Genomic DNA, 24513 nt, shown 5'->3' with positions numbered 1-24513 from the left:
TCAGTCTCCCAGGATGAGTTTGACAAAAGAGGCGACGTCTGTCTCTTTGGATTCGTGCAGGGCGAAGAAAGGATGTTGCTGGGAAAGAAAAGAGAGGGGAAAAATAGAAACCATTATTATTCATGATGCTGAGGACCAAACTAAAAACCTTTTCAGACAACCTTCTAGACAAGGAAAAAGATTTTGTCACTAGCATCCGAATACTGGGCTTTCCATGTTTTGCAGCTGAGGCAAGTTAGGGAACTCAATGGGCCACTTCATGAAGGCTGCAGAACTGTGCTGCCGTCATGGATTCCTTCTAAAGCCTGAGCCTGGCTGGGATGCTTTCAAAGGAAGAGGCAGTATTAAAAAGCATTGCCTTCATCTCCAGCACATCGTGCCCTTCAGCGCACATTGCAGTCTTCAAAAGCACTGTCTCCATCTCTAGCACATCGTGCCCTTCAGCACACGCTGGCTCGCAGCTCTGTGGTACCCCAGGAGGAGATGTGCTCCTCGTAATACAGTGGTTACCCACCCCACCGTGTGCCAGCTCCATCGGGAGCAAGGAAAACCTTGCAAGGAAGGCTGACTGCAGTGGGTTTTCCATCAGCTTCCTGCTTTATCTGTGTATTTACCCTCTGGTGACTTCTGAGTCTCATTTCTTCCCTGCAATTGCTCATACTCGCAGCAGGAGATGGCTACTTTACCCCTAACCACCGCAGAGAGGAAAGCCATCCCGGCTGGAAAACCATCCGCAGCTGTATGTTTAACTACTTAATCATGACCAACACGGGAAGACATCCTGCCAGAAAATCCTGCCTCCATTTCAGCACAAATGGAAAAATATGTGTAAGGAATCAAAAAACACAACCGAATGCCCCTCGACAGCAACAGCAAAGCCCCTCTCTGCTAGCACCAGCCATACAGTTTGCTAACAGGGGCTGCAACGCAACTTCCACCTGAGATCACCAAAACCACTGTTTGACACCCACTGTCCTGTCAGTTGATTGCATTTATTTGTAAGGAGGGTGTCAGAGAGAACCAAAAGGCAGCCAGGACCCTGTGGGGCTCACGAGTGACCTCAAATCTGTGCGGAATGATGTTGTGCTTCCCATGTGCAGGCTGGGGGAGCTTGGTTTGATTCCTCACCCTCTCGCTTCATTCCAGATTGGACAAATTGGGGTTTCCAGCCTTTTTCAAAGCTGAGCCTCACCTCGGTCCCTGAGCATTGGCTATTCCAGTGATCATCTACGGCAATGGCCAAGTGGAGGGAGAAGAGCAAAGAAAAGAGATTTTCCAAGGTGGGCTTGAGTGGAAAGTTATCCAGTGAATAACAAGAGGCAGCTCTGAGCAGCTGGGAAGCGACCCAAAGACACACCAGCAAGGAAGAGGAAGCACAATTATGTGGGAAACAGAGATGAAATGGGTCGAGGCAAGGATCCAGACGTAATTTAAGGTCTCCCTGGGTCAGACAGTCACGGGAATTCAAGTGTCCTGAATGACTCTCATAGAGATGGCCCAAATGGCCTGCTGTGTTATTATCCCAGCGTGATGCCACTGCTTCCACATCCCAGCTAAATCGCACCCAAGGCAGAGCCACCACAGCCTGGAAGCACCCACAAGCATGACATGGGTGTTAGTGGTGGCCTCCAGCCCTGACTCTCAGTGAACCCAATCCCTTTGCAACGACTGAGCGTGGTCACAGCACCAAACACCCCGTGCCAGGTCGATGTGCCCCATTCAATATGCAGACCACCAGTCCTGCAGTAGTTTCATGCTTTACTTCACCTGGGGAAATGGGTTTTAAAATGAAATTAAGCCTCCCTATCAGTTTTCCTGATGCTCAAGATAGAACAGAGTCATATTTTCCATGAGAAACCTCAATTCCACAGGAAAGCAAGGGAGCAGCCTCGGTCTAAAAGACAAGTCCAATCCAGTACCGCAACTTAATGCCGTAAGGGAGAGAGGAGGGAGCAAAAAAACCCCAACAAAACAGCAACCCTCAACCACAGGACCTCACAACATTCATGTCAGCCATAAAATACCACAGCATTGAGATACTCGGGAGAGGTGATCCAAGAACCTAATTCAATAGAAATGCACTCGCTTGCCAACGGGTATTAATGCTGCAACAGACGGAGCTGCTCCGGTGAACCTTCTTGATAAAAGGCCATTTGGCAAACTTGCTTTAAAAATTTGCTTAAAATATATACGTATTTATTCAATAATAATGAAAAAAAAAGGCAAAAAAAAAAAAAAAAGCCATAAACCTCGGGCCTCCCTTTGTTTGAAACCAGAATTTGGGCAAACTGTGTGTAAATCAGATCTATATATAGTCTAATTGCATTACAGGGCCCAGCAAGAAATGCCACAGGAATTATTCATTGCTTACAACCACATGCAGAAAGCACATGGATTTCCAGTGTGTCCCGCGGCTAGAGAGCACCTTAAACCCTGGCACCTTCACACCACACAGGGCCCAACACCTCAGAGCACAGAGGTAGCAATAAGGCTGACCCCTTGGATGACATAATGTATGTCCTGTGAGTTATGGGGCACGAGACACCAATGCCTGAGGGCATTCTGCAGCAGCTTCCACCTTCAATCCAAAAGATCTTGCCAGTGGCACTGGATGGGGTGGGCAGATATGGACAGGCAAACATTTGGGTCAGGATCTTCAGAAATCACAGTTCGGCACTTTCCTGCCTTTAGCAAGCTGTGTATCAGGTAGGGATAAAAAAGGTACTAGATGCTAGCGAAACACTGACTTCCTAAGCTGTCCTGCTTTTTGCTGGCAATTGGGAGCACCAGGATCAATACCAGAAAGTTAGGAGAGAGAAAGAGGCCATGAAACCTTGGATCTCCAGCAGAACAATCTCACCACAAACCCTGTTTTTGCCAGCTCCAGCCCAGAGCTCTGGCTGAGTGTACACCAGTGTCTGCACTGCTGTGAGTTCATCAGCAGTTAAGCACATCTGACCTCAAAGCCCTGCACTGCCTTTACATTTCCCCCTGTTGTAAGCCTTTATCAGCATCTTCTTCCTTAGTTATTCCTCTGTCCACACAGCAAACAGTATCTAAGCAGCAGATGAAATTCAATAACCGGAATTATTAGTCACAGACTCGTCTCTGTCCCTAATATCCAGGAATTACTCTGTCCAAAAGGTCTCCTCTCCAAGGCACCACAACAGTGAAGTCTAGCAGGCTACTCAGCTCCTGCAGCATCCGTGGTGCATGCATTTCACTTGGGTGTCTGAAGCCATCACACGGATGATTTTATCCTTACTAACTGATACTGCACACTCTCATTCTTGTCCCTTAGCGCATTTGTTAACTGCTTTAACGTATTTTTCTCCCTTGATCTGACTGGAATAGCACCTGAATGAGATTTCAAAGAGCATCTCTGATTTGCAGTCATCCCCCCAAGCCCCTGAAGCGCCATGATTCTCTCATCTATTATGGAAAAAAGAGATGCTAAGCGTCTCAAATCACCAGTCACTACTAGAAGCCCTGTCTTCAGCATCTCATTGTAACCCATCTCAGCTCTGGACCAACACACTGCTTAATGCAGGCACACTCACCATAAGCTCTGGGTATGTTGGCCGCTCTTTGGAATTCTTCTTCAAGCTTTAATGAGACCAAAGAAAAGAAGAAAAACATTAAGTGTTACATTCAGGATGCAATTTAAGCACAGCCATAATATTATACCGTGGCAAAAGCAAGGTTTCAAGTCCCTGTAGAGTAAGCCCAACTACTTGTCTGCATGTTAAGTGAACAGCTTAGGGCTTGAGGACACCTACAGCCAACGCAGCCTGCGCACAGGCCCGTATGATACACACAAGTGCGGGAGCTCAAGGTCAAACAAGAGATCCAGGGCCACCATATGTACCAGTACTGCCTGTTGCTGGGGGCCAGGTGCAACTGGGGTTTTTGGGTGCTATCCAGTAGGCCAGCAACTAAGGGCATGATACAGCCTCCAACCGCTGATGGGGAGCGGTGTCCGAGTGGCTCCAAAGCACGTGTACAACTGTTTGTTTATCACCGCGCTGTTATCAGCGGGGACGGTTACATGGGACATCCTTTTTTTCTCCTCTCCTACAACAGATGGCTCTGGAGGGTTGTAGCTGGGAGTTATTTTGGTTCCCCTCCAGCAGAAAATAGCTTTTAAAAGACAGGACGTAATCTCTACTCGCTTCCTGTCAGTGTATTTAGGGGAAAGACGCTTGGAGCGACTTGAAAAGATCTTCACACACGTACACGTCGGTGGCGGGGAAAAGGTGTCACACTGAGCAAAACAAAAGTGAGAACCTCAGCGGTGATAAGTCGCTCCTCGGCTGGGATTTGCCGGAGCCCAGAGGAAGCGGAGGACACACACTGAATAGATATTTCCTGCTTGCTGTGTGGAGCGGGCTCGTGTTTAGTGTCATGTTGTGAATGAACAGAGGAACCTCGTAACGATACGTGCCAATAGCGCCGAGCCGAAGGTACGGGATGTGTCACATCCTCTGAGCTCAAAAGCGGCCCAAGCCGTGATGCTAAGGTGAATTTGAAGGTTAGGTGTGTCCACAAGCAGAATTCGGGGATAATCCTCTTAATTTAGACCCTCTACAAACAAAAACACTTGCTTCCAGGTTGCTAATACCAGGAAATCTGGTGACAAGTTACTGAAATCAATGTAAATCTCCAGGAATGATGAGCCATATTTGGATCTGATCCTGACTCAGCTGTCCAGGGAACTTCCCTGCAGTGGCCACAGGTAATCAGACTTCTGCTGCCCCAGCGGCTGTGATTCGCTCTGTGACCTCCTGAGACTAAGACGGACCTAAGCCAGGCCAACCGCTATACATTGAGTTGATGTGACCTTGATCAGCGTTAGAAGAAACTCTCAGACTCCAACAACATAAAACTGCAGCCAAAATTCACTTTTCCAAGTCCACGCCACTCCACCGGTGCCGAGGGATCTTCAGCGATCCTGGAGGATGCGATTTGCAAGGAGAGGAACCTCCACACGCTCCCCAAGGCTTTCAAGATGACAGCGGGGTCGTTCTCACTGCAACCATCACGATATCTTACTCCTAAATCAGCCCACGGCTATAGCTGCAAGACACCGTGCTTGCAAAAGCAAAACATTCAGTGGGGAACAACAGCCTGCCTGGCACAAACAGGCAGCTTTGCAATAACAAGCAGTGAGCCAGCAGCACGGGAGAAAGGCAGCTGGTCCAAAATCCCAGCGTGGGCCTCGCAGAGAAACAGTGGGCATTTTGTGAGAGGGTTTTTCCAAGCTCCCACCTCGCGCAGACACAGAGCAGCGTGGGCACGGGCAGGTATTCCCCAGCGCCGGTCAGCGCGCAGCTGATCACAGGGACCTCAAAGACACGTCTGAACAAGACTCCAAGGAACCCGCATGTCCGTACTTAAGAGTCCTGGGGCAGGAGTGGCTGATAATCCCCTTCCTGGGTCGCAGCAGAGCCGTCCGGGCTGGGTGCCCTGATGCTGGCGGCTCGGGAGCAGTCTGACATGTCTGTATCTGTGGATGTGCCGTCCTCTCCTGGCCACCACGCAACCCCACCATCCACCTGCCAACTTGGCAAGCCGCGGACGGCACTGCAGCGCCTGGAAAATAGAAGCGCCTCCCAGGCGGTTTCCAGGGAAGCTGGAGGGAGAAGCAGTCAGGAGCCGCGGGGCCGCTGCCAGCTGTCTGCTGAACCGTACACCGAGGGCAGCTGCGAGGCTCCTCGGGCACGGGGAGAGCCGGTGCTTTCATGCAGCGCTCGCAGCCTGCAGACAGCACGCATCTGCTCCAGCCCTTTTCCTACACCGCAGCCAAACTCTCCCGCTGCTTCCAGCTCGGAGTCCCATGGAAAGCAGCGCAGCAGCCGGAGGGCCCCGGTAGCTGCTAACAGGGGCTACCATGGGGCTGACTCTGCCCTTAGAGCCGGGTATCCCGTGGGAGCAAGAGGATGCAAGCCATTCTGTGTCCTACTCCTGGCCCTGCACCAGCCATGGGATGTGAGGGGTGCATCAGACCTCCGTGCCTGCATTGTCCATGCTGCCAGCCCGGCAGCAGACACTCCATGCTGATGGCAAATGGATTGAGAAAGACTCCTAAACCCCTTCGTCCTCTGTGTCCCCTCCGGGCCTGTCCCTTACCACCTCAAGCAGGGAAGATGCCCGCTACCACCAAAGGTACAGCACCAAGCCCCAGCCCATGGATCAGTGAGGACATGAAGGTCCATCCCTTCCCCTGGAGAGGATGTTTTGATCAAAAGCTTGGGTTGTACCCTAAGGGGATGCCTGTGGGGACAGGGATGCAGGAGGCACCACATCCTCCCCACAGCCTGGCGGAGGAGCGCAGGGCAAGGCTGGGTAAGGCCAAGGGAGCACTTTACCATTGCGAGGTAAAATCGACAAACTCCGCTGAGAACTTCTCCGCCGGGAGCTGCGGCGATGGCTCCTCCACCACCTGCTTCAGCTGCTGGAATGGCGTCCCCCAGGAGTCATAGGGAAAGCGCAGGATGGCCAGCTCGATCTGCGGAGACACAGCCAAGCCTCAGCCCCACAGCATCTCGCCCTCCTTCCCCATACATGCCCCATGCGCCCATCCAGAGTGTGCTATTTAGGCACAGACACACGGTTTTTCCTCACCCCACTTGGCCACATCTGGTTTAACCTCTTCTGTAAGGGGCAGGCTGGAGGAGACCCATCAGTCTCCATATGCAACACTGCTGTTAGGCTCGGGAAAGGTTTGAAACCAAAACCAACGCCACATCTCAAAGGATAACTGTGTTTTCAACTGGCTGTGCAAGCAGATGGATTCCCCCTAAACGCTGCGTGGGAGATGCCACCCATCCCTCCTCTTCTGAGGGGGACTTTGCTAATTGCGAAGTGTTGGGAGTGTTTTTCTGTGCTTTGAAAGCCAACCCGCTCCAAGGGGACAGCCGCCTTCGCCTTAGCCCATGCTGCCATCTCCCGGCAGCCCATCGCCACCACATCAGCGCTGTCCCCACCAGTGGCACCCCATAGACCCATCTGAAGACAGCGCTCCATCCTCCTCCCTTCCAACGCTGTGGAACGCTTGTTTCCCATTCCCACCCATCACCTTCCCAGGGAACCGATGCCACCAGTGTTGGGGGGGGGGGGTATGGGGAGGAAAATGAACCCACAAACAACATCGAACCCTTTTGGCTTCTGAGCCTCAGGACACCCTACCATTGTGATCCCCAGGCTCCAGATATCCGATTTGACGCTGTACCCCTTCTGGTTCAGCTCCGGGTTAATTCTTTCAGGCTGTGAATAGAGGCAAAGGTGGTTGAGGAACAAGAGTGGCACCAGTGCAATGCCATCACCCAGGGCTCACCAACCACAGATGGGTCTCTGAGGGTGCCAGACCAGGACCACGCTTGGTCCATGCCACCAGCTTGCTCCCTTGGTTGTGATGGGGCCAGATCTAGTCCCACGGTGAAACGGGCCACCAGAGGCTGATGGTACCTGCTCCAGGGATTGAGGTGTTGGAGCTGAGCTGGCACATCTGGCACACAGGGAGCAACAAGCGCCACTTCTCCTGCCCTGTTTTCACCCTGTGCAAGTGCTCCCCAGAGGGTGAACCCTGAACAGCAGCTCCCAGGAGGAGTCTGAGGGACCCAGTCCCTGGGGACTGTTTTTCCTCCCTAATGGAAAGTACTATTGTCCCCACAGGGCAAACAGCAAAAATGCAGCACAGAGTAATGACAGAGCCTCCCCCAAGGTCACAGGGAGATGATAAGGCAGCAAGAAGCTGTGTCCAGGAGATACGATCTGACCCAGGAGATCTGCCTCTCCTCTCTGCCCCTTTATGACTAGCTTCAGGGATTCATCTTCCAAAACAAGTCCCCGGAACGCATGCCGGAGGCTGATCCTTCCCCCTTTCGGATGACCCGATGCCCAGGCTCATGTTCCTCAGCCCTCACATGCAGCTCAACTTACAGCCATGTAGGGTTTGCATCCTGCATCCATGGTTTTAGCAACCGAGTCGACGAGGTAACCGCTAATGCCAAAATCGCACATTTTCACCTGCCCCTGCGTATTGATCAACACGTTAGAGGGCTTTACATCTGCAAGAAGGAACACATACCACAGTCACTGTCACGCATGGGTGGCTGCGCCAAGCCAAAACAAGCCAAAGAGCTTCCCAGCAGCAGAGGGCACCAAAGGTGTCCAGGCAAAGCCCTGGGCTCTGCTCACGCCAGGAACCCGCTGGCTGCGGACACTGCAAGTTCAGGTGACAGCCCCATGGCCTGTCATATGTTCTGCAAGTGGCCCTTCACTTGCAGACTCCTCTCTCTGATCTGGGGAAGCAGGAGGTATCCCTGCAAGCAATCGTCATATCCCACTGCATATCCCATGGCTATACCCCATGTTCGCAGGGGAGCAGCTCATCGGGGCTGAGGGCATCACCAGGGGATATCTGGAGCTCTGGCAAGTCCCCAGGTGGATGTGGTCCAAGAAAAAACCCATAGGGAAAGGATGAGGAATGGCCAGGAAAGGGTGAACAGGAGCAGCGGAAGGAGGGAGCAGTAAAATAAGGCAAGAATCAAGATTTCAGAAGTGGCCTCTAATTTTAAGGATACCAAGCTTGAAGGCAATGTGTACAGCAGCAGGCGTGTGGGTGCTCCACACCTTATGGAAATCAGGCCAGTGTCTCATCTATTTATTACTGCCAGATTTATCCGCTTCCCATCATGGCCTTATAATCCTTGGTGCGTTCACACTTGCATCACGCTCCTGAAGGCAGTTAAAATCACCATCAGAAAGGGGAATTAGGGCTTAGGAAGAAGCTCTCAGTGATATCTATGAGAGCACGGAGGTGCTCTCCTGCACAGCAGGCAGTCATTCCCTGTGAGGCTAATACCAGATGAAATCTCAGCACAGTGCGGGTAGCACTCTCTTCTCTTATCCCAGCACTGATCCTCAAAAGGCAGCAACCCTTCCCCCGTTGCCACCCAGGGATAAGAGATCTCTTCTGCAAGAGGGTCCTCTGTCTACATGTGATAGACCATTAAATAGCAGTGCTGAAACACCATCTGAAGCTGCTTTTGAGACCTGCCTATTTGAACTGGATGATTTATAGCTCATTAACATCTGCTCTCTAATCAGCATTTTGCATTCAAAAGCTTCAGGTTGCTGAGATCCTCACCCATCTGTTACTGTGCTGAAATAAGACAATTTTCAGTGGAAATCAAACAAGTAAACAGAAATCCAGAAACCGAGCAGCATTTCCCACCTACTGTCAAGGATACAGAAGGCAGAAACAACCCCCAGCCACACGCAGAATGCACAGTAGGTGGCTGCAGGATAGAGCTGAACTCTGCTCCTTCAGATGCTCCTCTCTCTGGCAGTCACACACTCCAGAGAGGGCTTTTTCCCTCTCATGACATTGAAAATGACCCTTTCAAACTACAGGTGTCAAGCAGCAACACTGCAAATTGGTTTCTTTCTAAGAGTGTTCGTGGCACCATTGAGATGCTTTAGAGGGGAAAATGTCAGAACAGTTTTAGGAGGGTATCTACGACTTCATTTGAGGCTACTTTAGGTATCACGCTCTTCTGCCCCACCAGTGCTTAGGGAAGCTCACAGAAGGGGATGAGGATGGTTAGATCCCTACATGAGGCATCACTCTGGCATCTCCCACTGTACATCAACACGGAGCCATCAAGCTAGGGGAGAAGCCTTCTCAAACCTGATCCAAAGCCCACCAAGGTGAGGAGGAGAAGTATGGTTTAATATTGCAGAAGTGCTAAAGCAGACCATGAATTTAGACCGTGCATTAGGGAAATGCAACCCAGGGGGAAAGAGCCCGTTCTCTGCCTGCACAGTCAGGGAAAACATGGGGACCAGCATGCAGTTTTCAAAGAGCAAACACAGCAGATACTTCTTCTGAGTAGGTTTTGCTATTCACGAGGTGCTGGGGAATATTTTTGCTGCCAAAGGCCCATTTTCTCTTAGGTATTTTGGGAGCCCTGTGCCTGGTCACAAACCAGCCCCTGCAAGGCTGAGAGCATGTGGCGCAGAGCAGACAGACACCAGCATGGTCGTGGCTGTGTGCTTGGCTCTTACCTCTGTGGATCACGGAGAGCTTACTGTGTAGATGTTCTAGTGCTTTTACGATCTGAAACAACAAATCTGGAGTGAATCACAGCTGGCAGCACCATGAGGAGGAGGGAACGCTATCTGGCTTCACCCACCCCATCCTCACCAGACCTGCTTGGAGGAAAGGAATTACATCTCCCACAAGTCCTGCACCACCACAGCAGCTTGAGGTGATGATGGGTACCCAGGGATCTCCCAGGACCCTAATGAGAAGGCAAAAGAGCTGCAGGGCCCTCCCACACCTAATGCTGTGCCATCTCTCAATTATGTCTGTAGGCACATTCTGGTTTACTCATGGCTTATTAAAAACCATCACCACAGGACCAGATACTAGAAACCAGCTAGGAATGTCCACGTGGGCCGGCCCATGGCCCATGTTCTTCCTGGTGCAAATACAGCAGGGAGCTTGGGTCATGTAGAACTTGGCTTAGAAGATAAACACTCTTTCCCTTCCTCTTCACAGAGATACTAATCCCACAGCTAATCCTAATAACTAATACTCACAGAGACAGCTATTTTCCCTAGGATGTCCTCAGGAATCGTCAGGCCTTTGTCAATGACATGTTTGTAGAATTTATCCAGTGAGGTATCCATCAGCTCCATGCAAATCCACACATCTCCCTGGAGGATAAAGAAAGCAAACAGCTGCTTACTGGAACGAAGCATCCTTTTCTTTCATGCACAAAGGTCTTCTTTGGCACTTGCCCTTTGCTGGCCTGTTTGCCTCTTCCCTGTCTTTTAAAACTCACCCAGTAAAACAGTACTGGGCTTTCTCTTTCCCTCTCCTCCAGCTGGAATTAAGTAAGTGCTGTTCACCTTCACTACCATTTAGAGGTAGTGAAGTGATTTAGGAGCCCAGAAAGTTATCGGGACTGAGGCTCCTACATGTTCAAGTCACTGCAATTGCTCAGACCGCACAAGTTCAGCTCTGCAGAGCTACGCTTAAAGCTCCTCAATACATCTTGCCTTTCAGAGCTTTCCACATTTTACCTCCATGTGGCTTTCACATTGCAAGTCAGGACAACATTAACACTAATGGACCAGGCTGTGAGTTGGTGTCCTCAGCACAGGCCATCCCCATCACTCAAATGCACCACAAAGCCCCAGTATCTCAGTGCAGGGATCTCGGACATGCTTGGCACTAAGGCTTGGCTGCCTCTTCCTCACATGGCACCACTTCTCTCTTTGCTCACCAAGAAGTAACTGTATGTGACAGATCCTTAGGCCAGGACTAAGCAAATCCATATTGCATCACATTTAGATGGAGATTAAACCCCTGGCACTTGGGGGGAGTTTAGGCATGGGAATTCAGAGGCTGGGAGCAGCTCCAGTCTCCCAGGGGCAGCACGGCTGACCTTCAGGATGCCATACCTCTCGGAAAAGTGCCCCGTAAAAGGTGACAGTGAAGGGGCAATCTACCGTCCTCATGGAGATATCCAGATCCATCAACAACCTCTTCTGCTCCTGGCTGTTCACTGTGGCTCGGATCCGCTGGAAGACGAAGCAGTTTAGCATTGGCTGGAAGCACCTCCATACCACAGCCATACTCATGCTGTGCCTTGACATCACTCCTTTACTCTTTTAGCACACCTCTTTGTGTTACCCTTCTCGACACCTCTCAGCCCAAACTGCAGGTGATTTTGCATTTCCCTCCAAACACCACTCTTTGCAACAGCCAAAAGTCACTGTGGCTTGGGAGAGGAGAAATGTGCAGTAATCATCTTCTAGGCTGGTGAAACCTGTGACTTTCAGAGATGCTTTGCACATCTATTTACATCAGCACACCCTGGTGATGTCTACTGCATGAGAGAGGGCTCCAGCCCTGCACCCAGACCCCATAGCTTTGGAAAATGGACATTTCCTTGTCTCCCAGGGAAAGAAAATTAACTTATGCAATTAAATTTATAGTACGCTATTCTGTCCCACTACAATTAATGTGCAGAGCCCTGAATCTGAGGGTACATCTGCATTAGAAAATATGCATATTTACAAAATGATGGCAAATAGCTTGTAAAGTCCTAGTGAAAACAGGAATATTGTAGACATAGGTGCGTGCACTGCAATGCTGGAAACACACCGAGCATCATGCTGTTAAAACACACCCCTTTTCTTGGTTAAATGGCCCAAATCTGCCTGGTCACTCTTTGCCCCTGTGCAGAAAGAGGATTTCCTAAGGAAAGCAGTAAATCTCAGTAAAGGCATGCACCAGAACAAGCGACATTAGACATGTGCACCAATGAGAGCATCCACACACGACAACGCAGACAGAAAGCACCTCGGAGGCTCACTCTACCTTCACTGCCATGATCTGCCCGCTCGGCATGTGCCGCATCTTCTCCACCACCCCGTACGCACCTCGTCCCAGCTCAGAGATGGGCTCCAGGTCATCGGCTTTCACCTCAAAGTTCTGTGAGGGAATGAAACATCAGCGCAAAGGTGGCTGCTGTGCATATCCGCTATGCAAGGAGTGAAACACCCCTGAAAGCTCGCCCTGCTTGGCAAATAAGTTCACTTCTGTGCATCTGTCAGTGTTAATGAAGCTAGAAACAAATCATGGTCCTCAGAGGCTGCCAGGAGATTAACTACAATGTGGTAATTAGCAGAGTTCTGATGAGGAAGTGCTTCCTAATGACACAAGCAGGGAGCCTGTGTTGAGGAGCATCCTGAGAATGGTGGGTGCAGGAAGGACCATCCCATCGATGGCATGCTCCCCTCAGCACCCGAGTGCTCATTCCATCCACTTCAGCTGCAGCACTTTCAGCTTCCCCATCCTCAAAGGGCTGGGATGGAAAACACCACATCAGCTTCATCCCTAGGAATCACCTTCAGGCTTTTATTCCTTCTATCCTCCTACAATCACGGAAGTATCTTTATGCTTTTAAAGGCCTGTAAAAGCTTAATTCTCCAGACCTGGCCACATACCAATGAGTGTGCCCCATTTTTAAACCATGGATGATTTCTTTTCTCTAGCATTCGAGATCTCTTTCTCCTGGCCTTACACAGAGGGTGACTTTGTTTGCAGCCCTGCATCTAACCTGCCCTTCTCCCTTCTGCCGCGATATTGTGCAGCAGCTCTATTTTTTGCTTGGTATTATTTTTGGATATTCAAGAAGTGCCTTTGCTCCTAAACCCAACCCTTCTGTTTGCCCAACGCGTGACCACATCAGTCAATCATCCTACAGAAAGACGCGGGTTATAATGAACCGATTCACGGTGCAAATCCCACACCGCTTTCTGCCGGCACAGCAGAAATAAATCCTGCAGCCTCAGCTGTGCTGGCTGGGGATGCCACAGCGTGCAGGGCCACACACTGCATTACTGTGTCATTCCCTCGCAGCTCCATCGCCTGCAAAAGGAGCCCTGGCTCACAGTATTGTGTAACAGGAGGGGTTGAAGCATCTCTGCCTGCCTGATGCTGCTCCCACTGTTCAACAAGATCCTCTCCAAAGAAGCACTTTGATTCTCTCAAGGCCACTCTTCAATTTAGCAGCAAAGGGAGAGGAGGGAAAGTGGCGTTCCCTAGGGAAGAGGGGGGAGTGTAGAAAGGCTGGTGGAGCACATGCTAAAGCAACCTGGCTGGATGGTCAGGGAAATGCAAACCACGGGATGCCAGTCCCTCTGAGATAGCCACGTATCTGTGTCTGTCAAGCTGAGCTCTGGGTTGTACGAGTGCTTTTCTCCTTGCACCATCCAACATGGGCTCTCTGTCTCTGTGCATGGAGCCTTTTTGGAGTGCCTGAGCCTTTCCTCATCCCTAGGACTGCAGGGGAGAAATGATTTTCTTGGAGCGGGCGCCTGCTCAAGCAGCAGGCGTGCTCCCTGCCTCGGTGCTGCACCATTTTGCTCCAGAGGCATCTCACACTCTTTCCACCTTCCAGCCCCTGCTCCATGCCAGGGAAAATACAAAATCCCAAATGAAAGGAAAGCATCCCAAGATACAGACATTACAAACCACTATTAGATTAGCATTTCACTCCATGCATTAACTCGCCGACACCAAGGCCTATCTTTACTCCTAATACATGTACTGCCTAGTTTTAAAATGCTTTTATGAATGCTGCTGTGCTGTTTTCTCCTATGGAAATAGCTGGTTTGTTTTTTCCCTGCTATTTTCTCAGACCATCATGTAACTGGTTCCCAAGCTGTCACAAGGATTTGCTTCCAGAACAGGAAGATCTACCCTGAGTTAGACTCCTGATGAGATGGCCTTCAATATTAGCAAAGGGAAATACTTTGGATGAAGGCTTTTAATCAGCAAGGGAACTGCAAAGAGAAGAAAAATCTGCTGTTAGCAATCCCCTCGCTTTATGATTGTTATTTCCAGGGGATTGGCTGGAATAATGAGGCAAGGAAGGAATTTCCCAGGTGGAAAGCATGAAGGGGACGGAGGTGTCACAGGATGCAAAGGGTGGATGTTTGGGGACATGTTCATCAGAGCAGTGACAACCAGCAGTTACTCATCGAGCAACTGCCTTCCATTTCAAGCTTTTAATAGCTGGTGTTCATTAATCTGCCTTTTTCTGTGGGGCTGAAGTTAAGCAATCCCACAGGCAGCCAGCACCAGGGCAGCCAGCCCAGGGTGGTCACTGGTCCTGTGGTGAGAAGAGGTCTTCTTCTCACCACAACTCCCAGTCTTACCTCCTCACCAATAGAGATGCAAGCTTTGGAGTCTAGATCTCTCGGTGGCCTGCAAAGGAGAAAAGGGAAAAGATGTGAAATGTTCCTTACAAAGATCTAGTTTCCCTCAATAGGTAAATACAACCTCCACGGCCACCCAAGCCATCCCCTCACACCTTCAGGCCAGCAGCCTGCGTAGCCTAAGCAGTCCCCTAGCTTTGCAGGATCAACAGATACAGCCAACATCCACAAAGTCACCCCAAAAAGGGGTCAGGAAGGAAGCTGCTGGAATTGGCTTTTCTCACATCCAGCTTCCCCATGCAGGAACCCAGAGAGATTCATTGTGAAAGGCAAGCCAGGTGCAAGCACCAGATCTCTGCCAGCCTGTATGAAAAATGGATTAAACGGGCATAAAGGTCTAAAACCCCTGTAAATGATTACCCAAGTCACACAGCACGGGTTAACAGGCTAATAAAAGTCAGTCCTCAAGGAAGCAAGGAGAGCCAAGCAGGCGGGAGTTGCACAAATGGCCTTAAAAACACAAGGATTTCTTTTGCAAGGCTCAGTATGTAGAGAAGGGGATGCATTTTTACGCCCTGACCAAATGGGTGTTATTCAAACTGGGTGGCCAAAGTGCCACACCAATTAAAATTGGGTGCCTATTCTGGTTTTTCCTTTTCCTGGGCACACCATTAAGCAGCACGAGACATGTCCACAGGCAGTGATGGGTTAGGGCGATGGGCTGAGATCCCATGGTTATACCTGGGGCTACAAGAGAAATACAAGGACTGTTAAGCTATTATCCTCCCTAACGATGCCAACATTAACCCAGGCATTTTGCCCCTGTTCATTGTGAAGGGTCCCCATTATCCATAACGGTCCCCGTTGTCCATCAGGGTCCCCGTTATCCCAGACCCGCAAGCCCAAGCCCTTGCAGCGCAGGCACAGCAAAGGCTGGAAGGCAGCTGGGGCTCGTGGTTTTCTTTTCATTCTGCCTTAGTGTTTGCAGACTTACGTGGAGCTTGTCTGTGGTTGCTCAAATGCTTCTTTAGGAATTTTCAGCCCAGGGTTTCTCTTCTTGCCTGTGAAACAAGAAAGAGGCAGAATGAAAGAAAGGCGCTTTCCTGTTGTTGTTGTTAGGCTGTTTTGGTTTAATGTGCAAAACACAGCTTGTCTATATTTGTTGACCTTATTTAACATAAATGCCCGGCCAGGCTGGTGGTGGTGTCTCAGGGCACAGAGTTCAAAACATAAAGTGCCTTTGTTCAGTAACGCTTCATTTAGACCTGCAAGGTCTGGCTGCCAACTTGGTACAGAAAGCAGGCAAGGGCTCTGGCAAAGGCAGGCCATGTGAAAATGCAAAGTGAAAGGTATTTCTCCTTCGTCAGCCCTACCCACGTAGAATCCCTTAAAACGTTCCCTAGGTTTTAAACCATTCCAGATACAGAACTGCAAACCTTGGCAGGAATAAAGCCCTTTTTAAAGCTGAAAGTCCAGAATCAGATCCTGATTCTGTTTAAACGGACGCTTCACCTCTTGGTCATTAAAGTTGTGCAAACCCAGCAAAAACTAAAGCAGAATTAAGTCTGCAGGCTTCAAAGCCATTTGTTTCTGTTCACACTGACCAGCCAAGCTTCTCTGTGCTGGATGAAGCTCAAGCTCTGAAGTAGTTCAAATGCAGGCTCTCCTGTAAAGAGGGTCCAAGCCGGCAGACACAAGAGCCAGGCAGACTAGAGAAATACAAGAACCTTTTTATGGCTAAACATATACAGCCGCATTTCAGCACGGGGTTTTGAATTCATGGGTAAAATCACCTGGAAACATAAGTCATGTCACCAAAACCCCACGGTAAACATCTGGCTGTTTGCCTGTGTAATAAAATCCCTGGTCCCCAAAAAAGGCACAAGCATCTAATTTAGGCATTTAACATTTTTAACCTAACAACATATATCAATTACAGTCTTTCTTTTAAGCATCAGTTTTACCCTCTATTCCCAACACTCTCAAGCTTTACCTATACATGTCTGAGTTTGTTTTTCCTCTAGACACAAACTCATGCCGATAGATGCCTGTGCACCCCAGTGCCAGAGGGATGCTAGTTCAAAGTGCAGGCACCCAGAACTGAAAATGACCTTTCCAAAGCAATTAGTCAATTCAGACGGACAATTCTTTCTCTTCCCAATCTTTCCCTTTTGCCTTGTCTGCTCCAAAAGACAGGATCTTTTAGAAACGAGTCATTCCAGGAGGAGACAGGCAGCAGCAACCCAGCTGATACCGCGTGGGAAAAGCACTTATTGCAAGCCACGGTGCACACTCGCTGTTGGGATCAGAAATCAACAGAGCTGCAAATTTAGGGCAGAAAAGGAAATAAGAAAAGCTCCAAGGAGCTTCCAGTCCAACACAACAAAAGGCAAAGAAAAGAAGGAAGGTCACCCAGAAGCATAAAGAATAGGTCTTGGTTTTCCCAAGAGGTAAAAGCTGGTCTGTAAGGAAGTAAGCAACACTCTCAGAACAAGTGGAGGCATTTCTATTTAGCAGAGCTGTTCTTTGACCCTTTTCCTTCTAGCTTTCTCACTTGTACTACAAAGGTCTCTAGAAGGCACAACAGAGAAGCAGGCTCTGCTGTGCCACATGCTCCAGATACCCATGCCAACGTACATCGGATCTGACAGGATGCTAAATGGGTACCGGTGTTCTTGATGTTGTCATGTTTTAGCTAAAAATGGAATCTCAAAAACACAGGTCTTGCAGTGCAGGCAGACAAAACCCCTGTTTCTCTGGCAAGGCCTAAGTCTGCCATCCCAGTGACATCTCTGCCTCCAACAACCCAGCTGCATTCTCTCACAGTTCAAACAAGACAACCACAGGCACAAGAAAGCAGTAGCTCCATCCTGATTTTGCACATGGAAATCAATACACAGAGATTTACTGACTTGCCCATGCGAGCAGGATCTGCCTCTTTAGCTCCGGAGCTGAATTCCTATTAACAGTCTCCAGCCGTCTCCCGACATACATCCACACTACCGCAATGACATTCACACAGCAACCAAAATCAGATGAGAAACAAGCACAGATTTCCTCTGTTCTTGCCTTTTGACTTTTTTTCCTTCATGGATTTGCTTGCACGGTCCCACGCGCTGCACCTGAACCTCAGGAACCTGCTCTCAGCAATGGGAACGTGAAAACAAACCTAAGTTGAACGTGAACCAGAGCCGGTTGCACAAGCATTTAATGTTCCCATGGTTCACGAGCGGTGTCAGCAGAAGAAGCAGGGAGCAAAACACCAAACCCAAATACACGTTAAAAGCCTTCCTCCTCCTGGTGAAACAGAACCTGCACTTTGGGGAGTTTATTTTCCTTGTCTCTTCTTCACAGAATACAATATTTTGAAACTCTGCCATTTTTTGGAGGCACAATCTGTTCGCGGCTTCCAGTTGCCAAGACACAGACACCGTTTAACGCTCTTTGGGGTTTTCTTCTCGAGAAAGAAGAAAGCAACAACAGCAGCAAGGATCAAACATGGATCTCATGACGGCACCAGTTGCCACAGCCAGGACTCACACCGGCAGCTCCTGTGGGATAAGCACTGCAGGGGCATTGCGGTCACCTCCGCACCGGATCACCGCATGGGCATTTAATGAAAGCCTTGGAATGTGATCAGGTGATTTCATGCCTCTCACCTGGATCTGGTAAAGTTTCGGAGCTCCTTTTATCATAACATGCAAAAACCTCGATTTTGGTCCCTCCAAACCTTCTGGGGACCATGTCTGCAAGTGCCTTGCAGGAAGCATCTGCAATCCTGGACATGGCGCTGCCTTACAACCAGAAGGATGCAGCATCACTCAGCATCACTCTGCATCAGGGTGCAGGAGCAAGGGCCCCCCCTTGCCCCAGCTCCATGGGCCCAGGTCACACATGCTTGAGTGAGCTTGAGGGAGCTCTTCCCCAGAGGCAAACAGTGATGCTTAGAGGCCTTTTTTATCTCTAAGAAAAACCCATAATTGGAAGCCCCAAGATCAGTTCTCTTCAGTATTAACTGCCAAGCAAGCACCTTGCTGTCAAAATAACATCCCCCAGTTTACCATAGCAGACACGGGCTTTGAAAGATGACGCTGTGTTAAATTGCAGTTTGCAGAGAAAGTCATAGGTACAGGAGCTTAGAATGTGGAGGCAGCTTAATAACATACAAAATTGGATGTTACCTGTTCCATCCACCAGAAAACCAGTATTTTCCACAGTGTTTCTATGAATCATTATTATTATTTTTAGCCTTGTTTCCTGAAGAAAATCACCACGTGCGTGTTCCTTGTGGCAAGTGTAAATCCACTGGCCAATTTCAGCCCTTTCTGACGAAGAAATTGAGCTTTGGGAGATTGCAAAGCTGATAAAAATAGGTGTTTAAATAAAGAAGTCCCCAGCTCAAAGGAGGCTGAAGCACAGAAGGAACCCATGGCACACACCAGGCATCCACGTTCAAGATGTGCAGAAGCCCTGTGTGTCTCGTACACCAAATGAGGCACAAACCAGATGGGGTCTGAGCATCAGTGCAGGGGGTTCCCTGTAACTCCTTGGGATTTACAATAAGGAAAACCCCAATGACCCATCGTACAAAGCATGATGTCTAAATGTGGCTCCTTTTGCACAAGGTTTGCTATCCTGATTGATCAACAGATGGGATCGTACATCTGCTTGCCAGCATCCAAAAAGTCTTTCTAATAGCAAAGCAATTACCCACAGTGAATATTGCACTGACTGGTGCTAGAGATGTTGCCACCTTTACAAACTCTCTCTGCTTTCTTGGCACTGATGGGGACAGCCGGGACACCAGGAGTTACCTGCCACACCACCACAACCTGCCCCATGCATGGGCATGGGCTCATCAGCCCGGGAAAGTCAACGCTAAGAACAAGGTGAGGTCTGAAAGCAGAACTGTAACAGGAGAATGAAAACCTGACTTAATGAAAACACATTAAACACTTCCCTGTGAAGGTCTTAAACCCCGTTCCTGAGGGAGGAGAGGAAAGTATAACTTCCAATGGGCTTGTTAACCTCTTCCCACCAGCACTGACAGAGCACGCATAGAGGTTAATGCTGCTTAGCCCATTCCAATTAGAGCAGTGTTAAATATCGATACTGAAAATGGAAACTTCAAAGTTTCCCAGCAAAAGGGTAGGAAGCATAATGGAGAATAACAGAGAAAGGGAAGACAGAGGAATTCACTGCCCACATACGCTGTAACACAAACATTCACTTCTGAAGGAAAATCCCATTCCCCAGTCTCCAGGCTTCTCATTGCAGTCAAAAACTTCTTAAGATATAATCCAAAGTAAACGATTCCTTGCCACAAAAAGCTCTTATTTCCTTCAAAGGATATTAACCAGTTCTGTCATTACCACACTTTATTATTAAAGCTGTGTTCAGTAGCCATGTAGCAACAATCTCTCTCAAGTAAGGCTTTTTAGCACATAATTTCACAGGTGGGAAATGCCTTTTTCTTCCACTTCTGTAAGAGATTAAAGTGTCTGGTTTATTATTCCTATCTTTCCTAAGGATTTCTTGTCTCATCTTTTGAAAGGTTTTGAAAGCCAAATGATCTGCTCTTCCCCTATCAGCTGTACTCAACTGTATCTGTAGCAACTGCTGCCGTAGAAGATGTAGAAAGCTCTTATTTAATATCAGCTTCACACAGGCTGACCAAAGAGGGGGAATAAAAGTACTTTTTATCAAGTATTAAAGATCATCTCACAGGTTTATCATTCATGCCTGCAAATTGTTAAAGGTGAAGGCACACAGAGTGGTGAGAGCTGATACAAACCCATCTTAACTGACGTGAGAGTTCAAGGGCGGGTGAAGGACTTCCCATCTCCTTGGTTCCTCAGTGATCGGCCCCAGCAACAGCTTGTCCTCAAGGTGAAAACCCTTTAATTCTGTCCAGAGGAATCTCCACCAAGGAATCCCACAAGGACGCTCCAGCCAAGCCTAAGAGGAGCAGAAAGGCCGGGTGCATTCCCCGCGTCCCCGCAGTCAAATACTCACCACCCCTAGACTAAACAACAGTCACCGAGCAAAGACACTCGGGATTCCCTGCCAAGCTGTTGTGCTCAGACTTCAAATCCATGCAGACAACAAAGTGTATTTTAAATGAGAGGGTCCGAGGGAGAAGCCATGCTGCCTGGCCTCCACTCCATCTGAAACAGGAATCAAGTCAGAGAGAACACAAATGGGTGTAAACTCAGGGGCTAGACACTAGGATCAAGTCAAAGAGAACACAAATGGGTGTAAACTCATGGACTAGACACTTCTGGTGGTTTCAGTAGTACAAGTGCATCTTCCCAGAGGCCGCTTTCCAAAGGCGGTCCCATGTGCCCTTCCATGGGTTGCTGTAGCATCTCCACAGCCGTGACCACAGTCCTGCATCACCACTGCCTTCTCCCCATGGGCTTCATCAGTGTGAAAGCCTTAGAGCTTTGCCATACAGGCAGTCAAAGTCTGGAATGCCTTCTCAATGTAAATGTCTTTGGGACAGATCTGCAGGTGACGAGGAGGCTGCTGGTGGTGACAGCGATTTGATGGCTTGGGTGGGAAGTTCTCTCACCACTTTTTCCTCCATGGTTGGGTTGCTGGTCTTGGTAACCCTTTGGTAAAGCTATAGAAAACCACGTTGTGCAATGCTCGAAGCAGGGTGCCAGTGACAGTGTGGCTCAGCGGCACCCACCATCCAGTTTGTAAATGCAGAGCTTGAGCTAAGCCTTGGAGAAAACCAAAAGCTAGGTGTTCATGTAAGCACAGTGACGTGGAAGTGGCCCTGAAAATGTCTTTTCCAACCCCTTATTAAACCACAGAAAAATAACTTATTGTGCAATAGATTCTTAAAACCTGCTGAAGTTTCAACCAAAGGCCAAGGGAAGAGATGAAGCGGATATTGTGCTTTATTTACCTCTTTGAAACACAATTCAACTGCTCTCTCCTTAGCCCTGTCAATAACAGTGGCATGGCACCACTGGCTGCTTTTCCATCACTGCCATGAGCATCTGCTGGAAGCAAATGGAGATGCTGTGATTAGGAACATGGTGCGTCCTCTGCACAGGACAGGGACGTTCCTGCACGTCCTTTATCTGTGTCTGCTCTCGTGGTTGTTTGTAATAACTCCTTGGAAACGGCAAACTTGAAATCTGTTTCCCTAACAACTCGATTCAGGGCTGCTCGGGAGAAGGGAGCTGCAGCCTGGGGCTTTCTTCTTCTCATGTGGATGCTGCAGAGCTGCTGGCTCATTTGGTGGCCACTGGCACATCCAGGTCTGCGCACACCTCATTGCTGCCCGCCCCATCCCTGTGCCTGTGTCCACACTGCAACTCACACCTTTATGTCTCAAGAACTGAAGCATTATCTATTTTCCTTTTGTTTTCCCCCAGGAACCACAACTTGGGACAGGACACAGGAAAGGCAAGGGCACTTTTATGACTGTGATGGATTTTGCCAATGCATACTGGAATCAGGATACACATGAAACACTGCACTCATCACTGATCTCCACTTGGACATCGAGCCATTGACCTCAAGCCTTTGAGTGCAACCCTCCAGCCAATTCCTTATTCACTTATCTCCTTTCTGGCTCTGATTGATGGCTGAGACACACTGCACTGAGTGGGGAGAACCTGCTCCTTAAAACACCTTGCAAAGACTTAACCAGCCAACACATTGCCCCACATGCAGCCAAATTTGCATTGGCGAAGAGGAGCTGACCTCAGATCCACAGCCCAGAGGCAGGTACTTTCTTTCCTCAAAGTCAGCCTAAGGAATGAAAATACAGAGACAGAAAAACCCAGTGTTTCCATCTGGAAAACCAACAGTAACACCAGCACAACGCATGAGTGGATAAGGCGGCATTCATCTTCAGTTAGGGGATGATGCTGCATTCATCTTGAGTTAGGGGATGATGCTACATTCATCTTGAGTTAGGGGATGATGCTGCATTCATCTTGAGTTAGGGGATGATGCTGCATTCATCTTGAGTTAGGGGATGATGCTGCATTCATCTTGAGTTAGGGGATGATGCTGCATTCATCTTGAGTTAGGGGATGATGCTGCATTCATCTTGAGTTAGGGGATGACACTGCATTCATCTTCAGTTTCAATTCCCAAGGCTCATGAAGATAAGAACGCGGCATGACACAGCCTGGGCACAGTTCGCTCAGTGACCTGGATAGCCCCAAACTCCTTGCCAATACCATCAGCACCCACATTGCAATGCTGGACCTGTAACTCACTTTCCTGCCCTGGCAGTGCCATGCCCCAGGGTTTCTCTGTCACAGGGCTCAACTCGCTCCTCTGACTCAATCCTGCAACCTGCAATAAACCCAGGAGAGGCTCCAATCCAGAGAAGCAAAGCTTTTGCAAGGAGTGACTGAGGTGCACCCAATGAACCGTGCGGCTGAGGTTGTGCAACGCCTGCTTGGATCACACCGGGGTTATTTGTGTCCCAGGGGCTGTCTGTGCTGCCAGAGCCAGTTGTGTTTCCTGACGTAGGTCAGCTCTGCCGAGGCACAAACACGACAGACAAAGATCTTCATCAAGGCAAAATCACAAGGTCAGTCCTTGGTGCCTGCCTCAATAGCAGCCTCCAGCAGGAGACAGTTTGGTGATGGAAGCTCTGAACAGCACCAGAACAGAAGAAGGTGAAGCAGAAAAGCTTTGCAATAGGGACTCCAGCAGAGTAATATCTGGATCCTGCCGTGCAGAAGCATACAGAAATGTCACCAAACTGTGCAAATATCAGAACCCATTTATCCGCCTTTCAATAAGCTCTGTATTTCTGTAATTCAATTTTGAAGGTAATTTCCTGGTTCAGGCTAATCTCTCTTACTCTGCCCATTTTCTTCTTAACATCCTGCAGAAGGGCTGCAGGCTGCCGTGTTTATTCGTGTCAACATAGAAACCAAGGGGGATGCAATTTCTCCTTATCTCTGTGCACATTTTGGCTATGTGAGTCTGTTTGTCACCCTGATAACAGAGCATCTCTGCATTTTAGAAGAGTTAAGACCTCCTGAGAGTGAAGCGGAAGAGACACTTTGATGGAGATTAGACACAAGATCCTGTGCTAAGACATGCACTGAACACAGGGACACAGGGAAAGGGGCAGGGAGCTGATGCAGCTTAGGGGCAACTCTTTACCCCCCTGTAACCCCCCCACTAAACAAAACTGAGCCCCTGCAGCCCTAGTCCGTAGCAGCTTGCAGGGAGCACCGCGGTCATCACAGAGTCAGAGACTGGTTTGGCTTGGAAGGGGCCTTAAAGCTCATCTAATCCCAACCCTCTGCCATGGATGATGTGCTGAAGCAAGCTTCCACCAGGTTTTGTGGGACACCAACACCCAACACCAGTTTGGAGATGGAGGCTGGTCCTCTGACGGAGGGGTGATACCACACGGCTGCACAGGAGAGGGTACGAGGGTTTAGGATGCTCTTTTGCATCGCTGAGCTGTTTCACAGGCTCCCACACTGGCTTGGACTTTCCCATTGCCAGGACCCTGGGCTCCACTTCCCATCTGGTCTCTGCCCCGATGTGTTCCCTGCTCCCCATTCTAGTGCTAGCTTGCAGGAACACCGGCACAAGAGGAAATGGTTTCTTCGGTGCCCATTTTCACAGACACATGCTCCCTTCTGATTAGTAACAGCTCAGAGAAAACAGGGAGGTGACAACAAACAGCCTTTCAGATAACGTCCCTTCCCAGCCCAGAAGCAGCATCACTCCCAGTCTGAGCAAGGGAACTGCAGGCACAGCGCAGGGGCACCC

At 49.3% G+C, this 24513-nt stretch overlaps 1 protein-coding gene across 1 annotated transcript; it reads right to left on the bottom strand.

The window, feature by feature from the left end:
• MAP2K6 (mitogen-activated protein kinase kinase 6) lies at nucleotides 1-18528 on the bottom strand (the record flags this gene model as incomplete). Its single annotated transcript, XM_080629634.1, has 14 exons — nucleotides 1-78; nucleotides 3561-3606; nucleotides 6369-6508; nucleotides 7189-7266; nucleotides 7942-8069; nucleotides 10072-10123; nucleotides 10609-10725; nucleotides 11476-11595; nucleotides 12398-12511; nucleotides 14743-14791; nucleotides 15737-15803; nucleotides 17380-17437; nucleotides 17659-17741; nucleotides 18402-18528. 14 exons carry the CDS (start codon nucleotides 18526-18528, stop codon nucleotides 1-3), a joined length of 1257 nt encoding a protein of 418 aa, XP_080485760.1.
• Between the last annotated feature and the right edge of the window lie 5985 nt (nucleotides 18529-24513).

This window comes from Psittacula echo, assembly GCF_963264785.1.
Source record: "Psittacula echo genome assembly, chromosome: 14".
NCBI lineage: Eukaryota > Metazoa > Chordata > Aves > Psittaciformes > Psittacidae > Psittacula > Psittacula echo.
The sequence above is the reverse complement of the archived record's forward strand: the minus strand, read 5'-3'. Positions and strand labels throughout refer to the sequence as shown.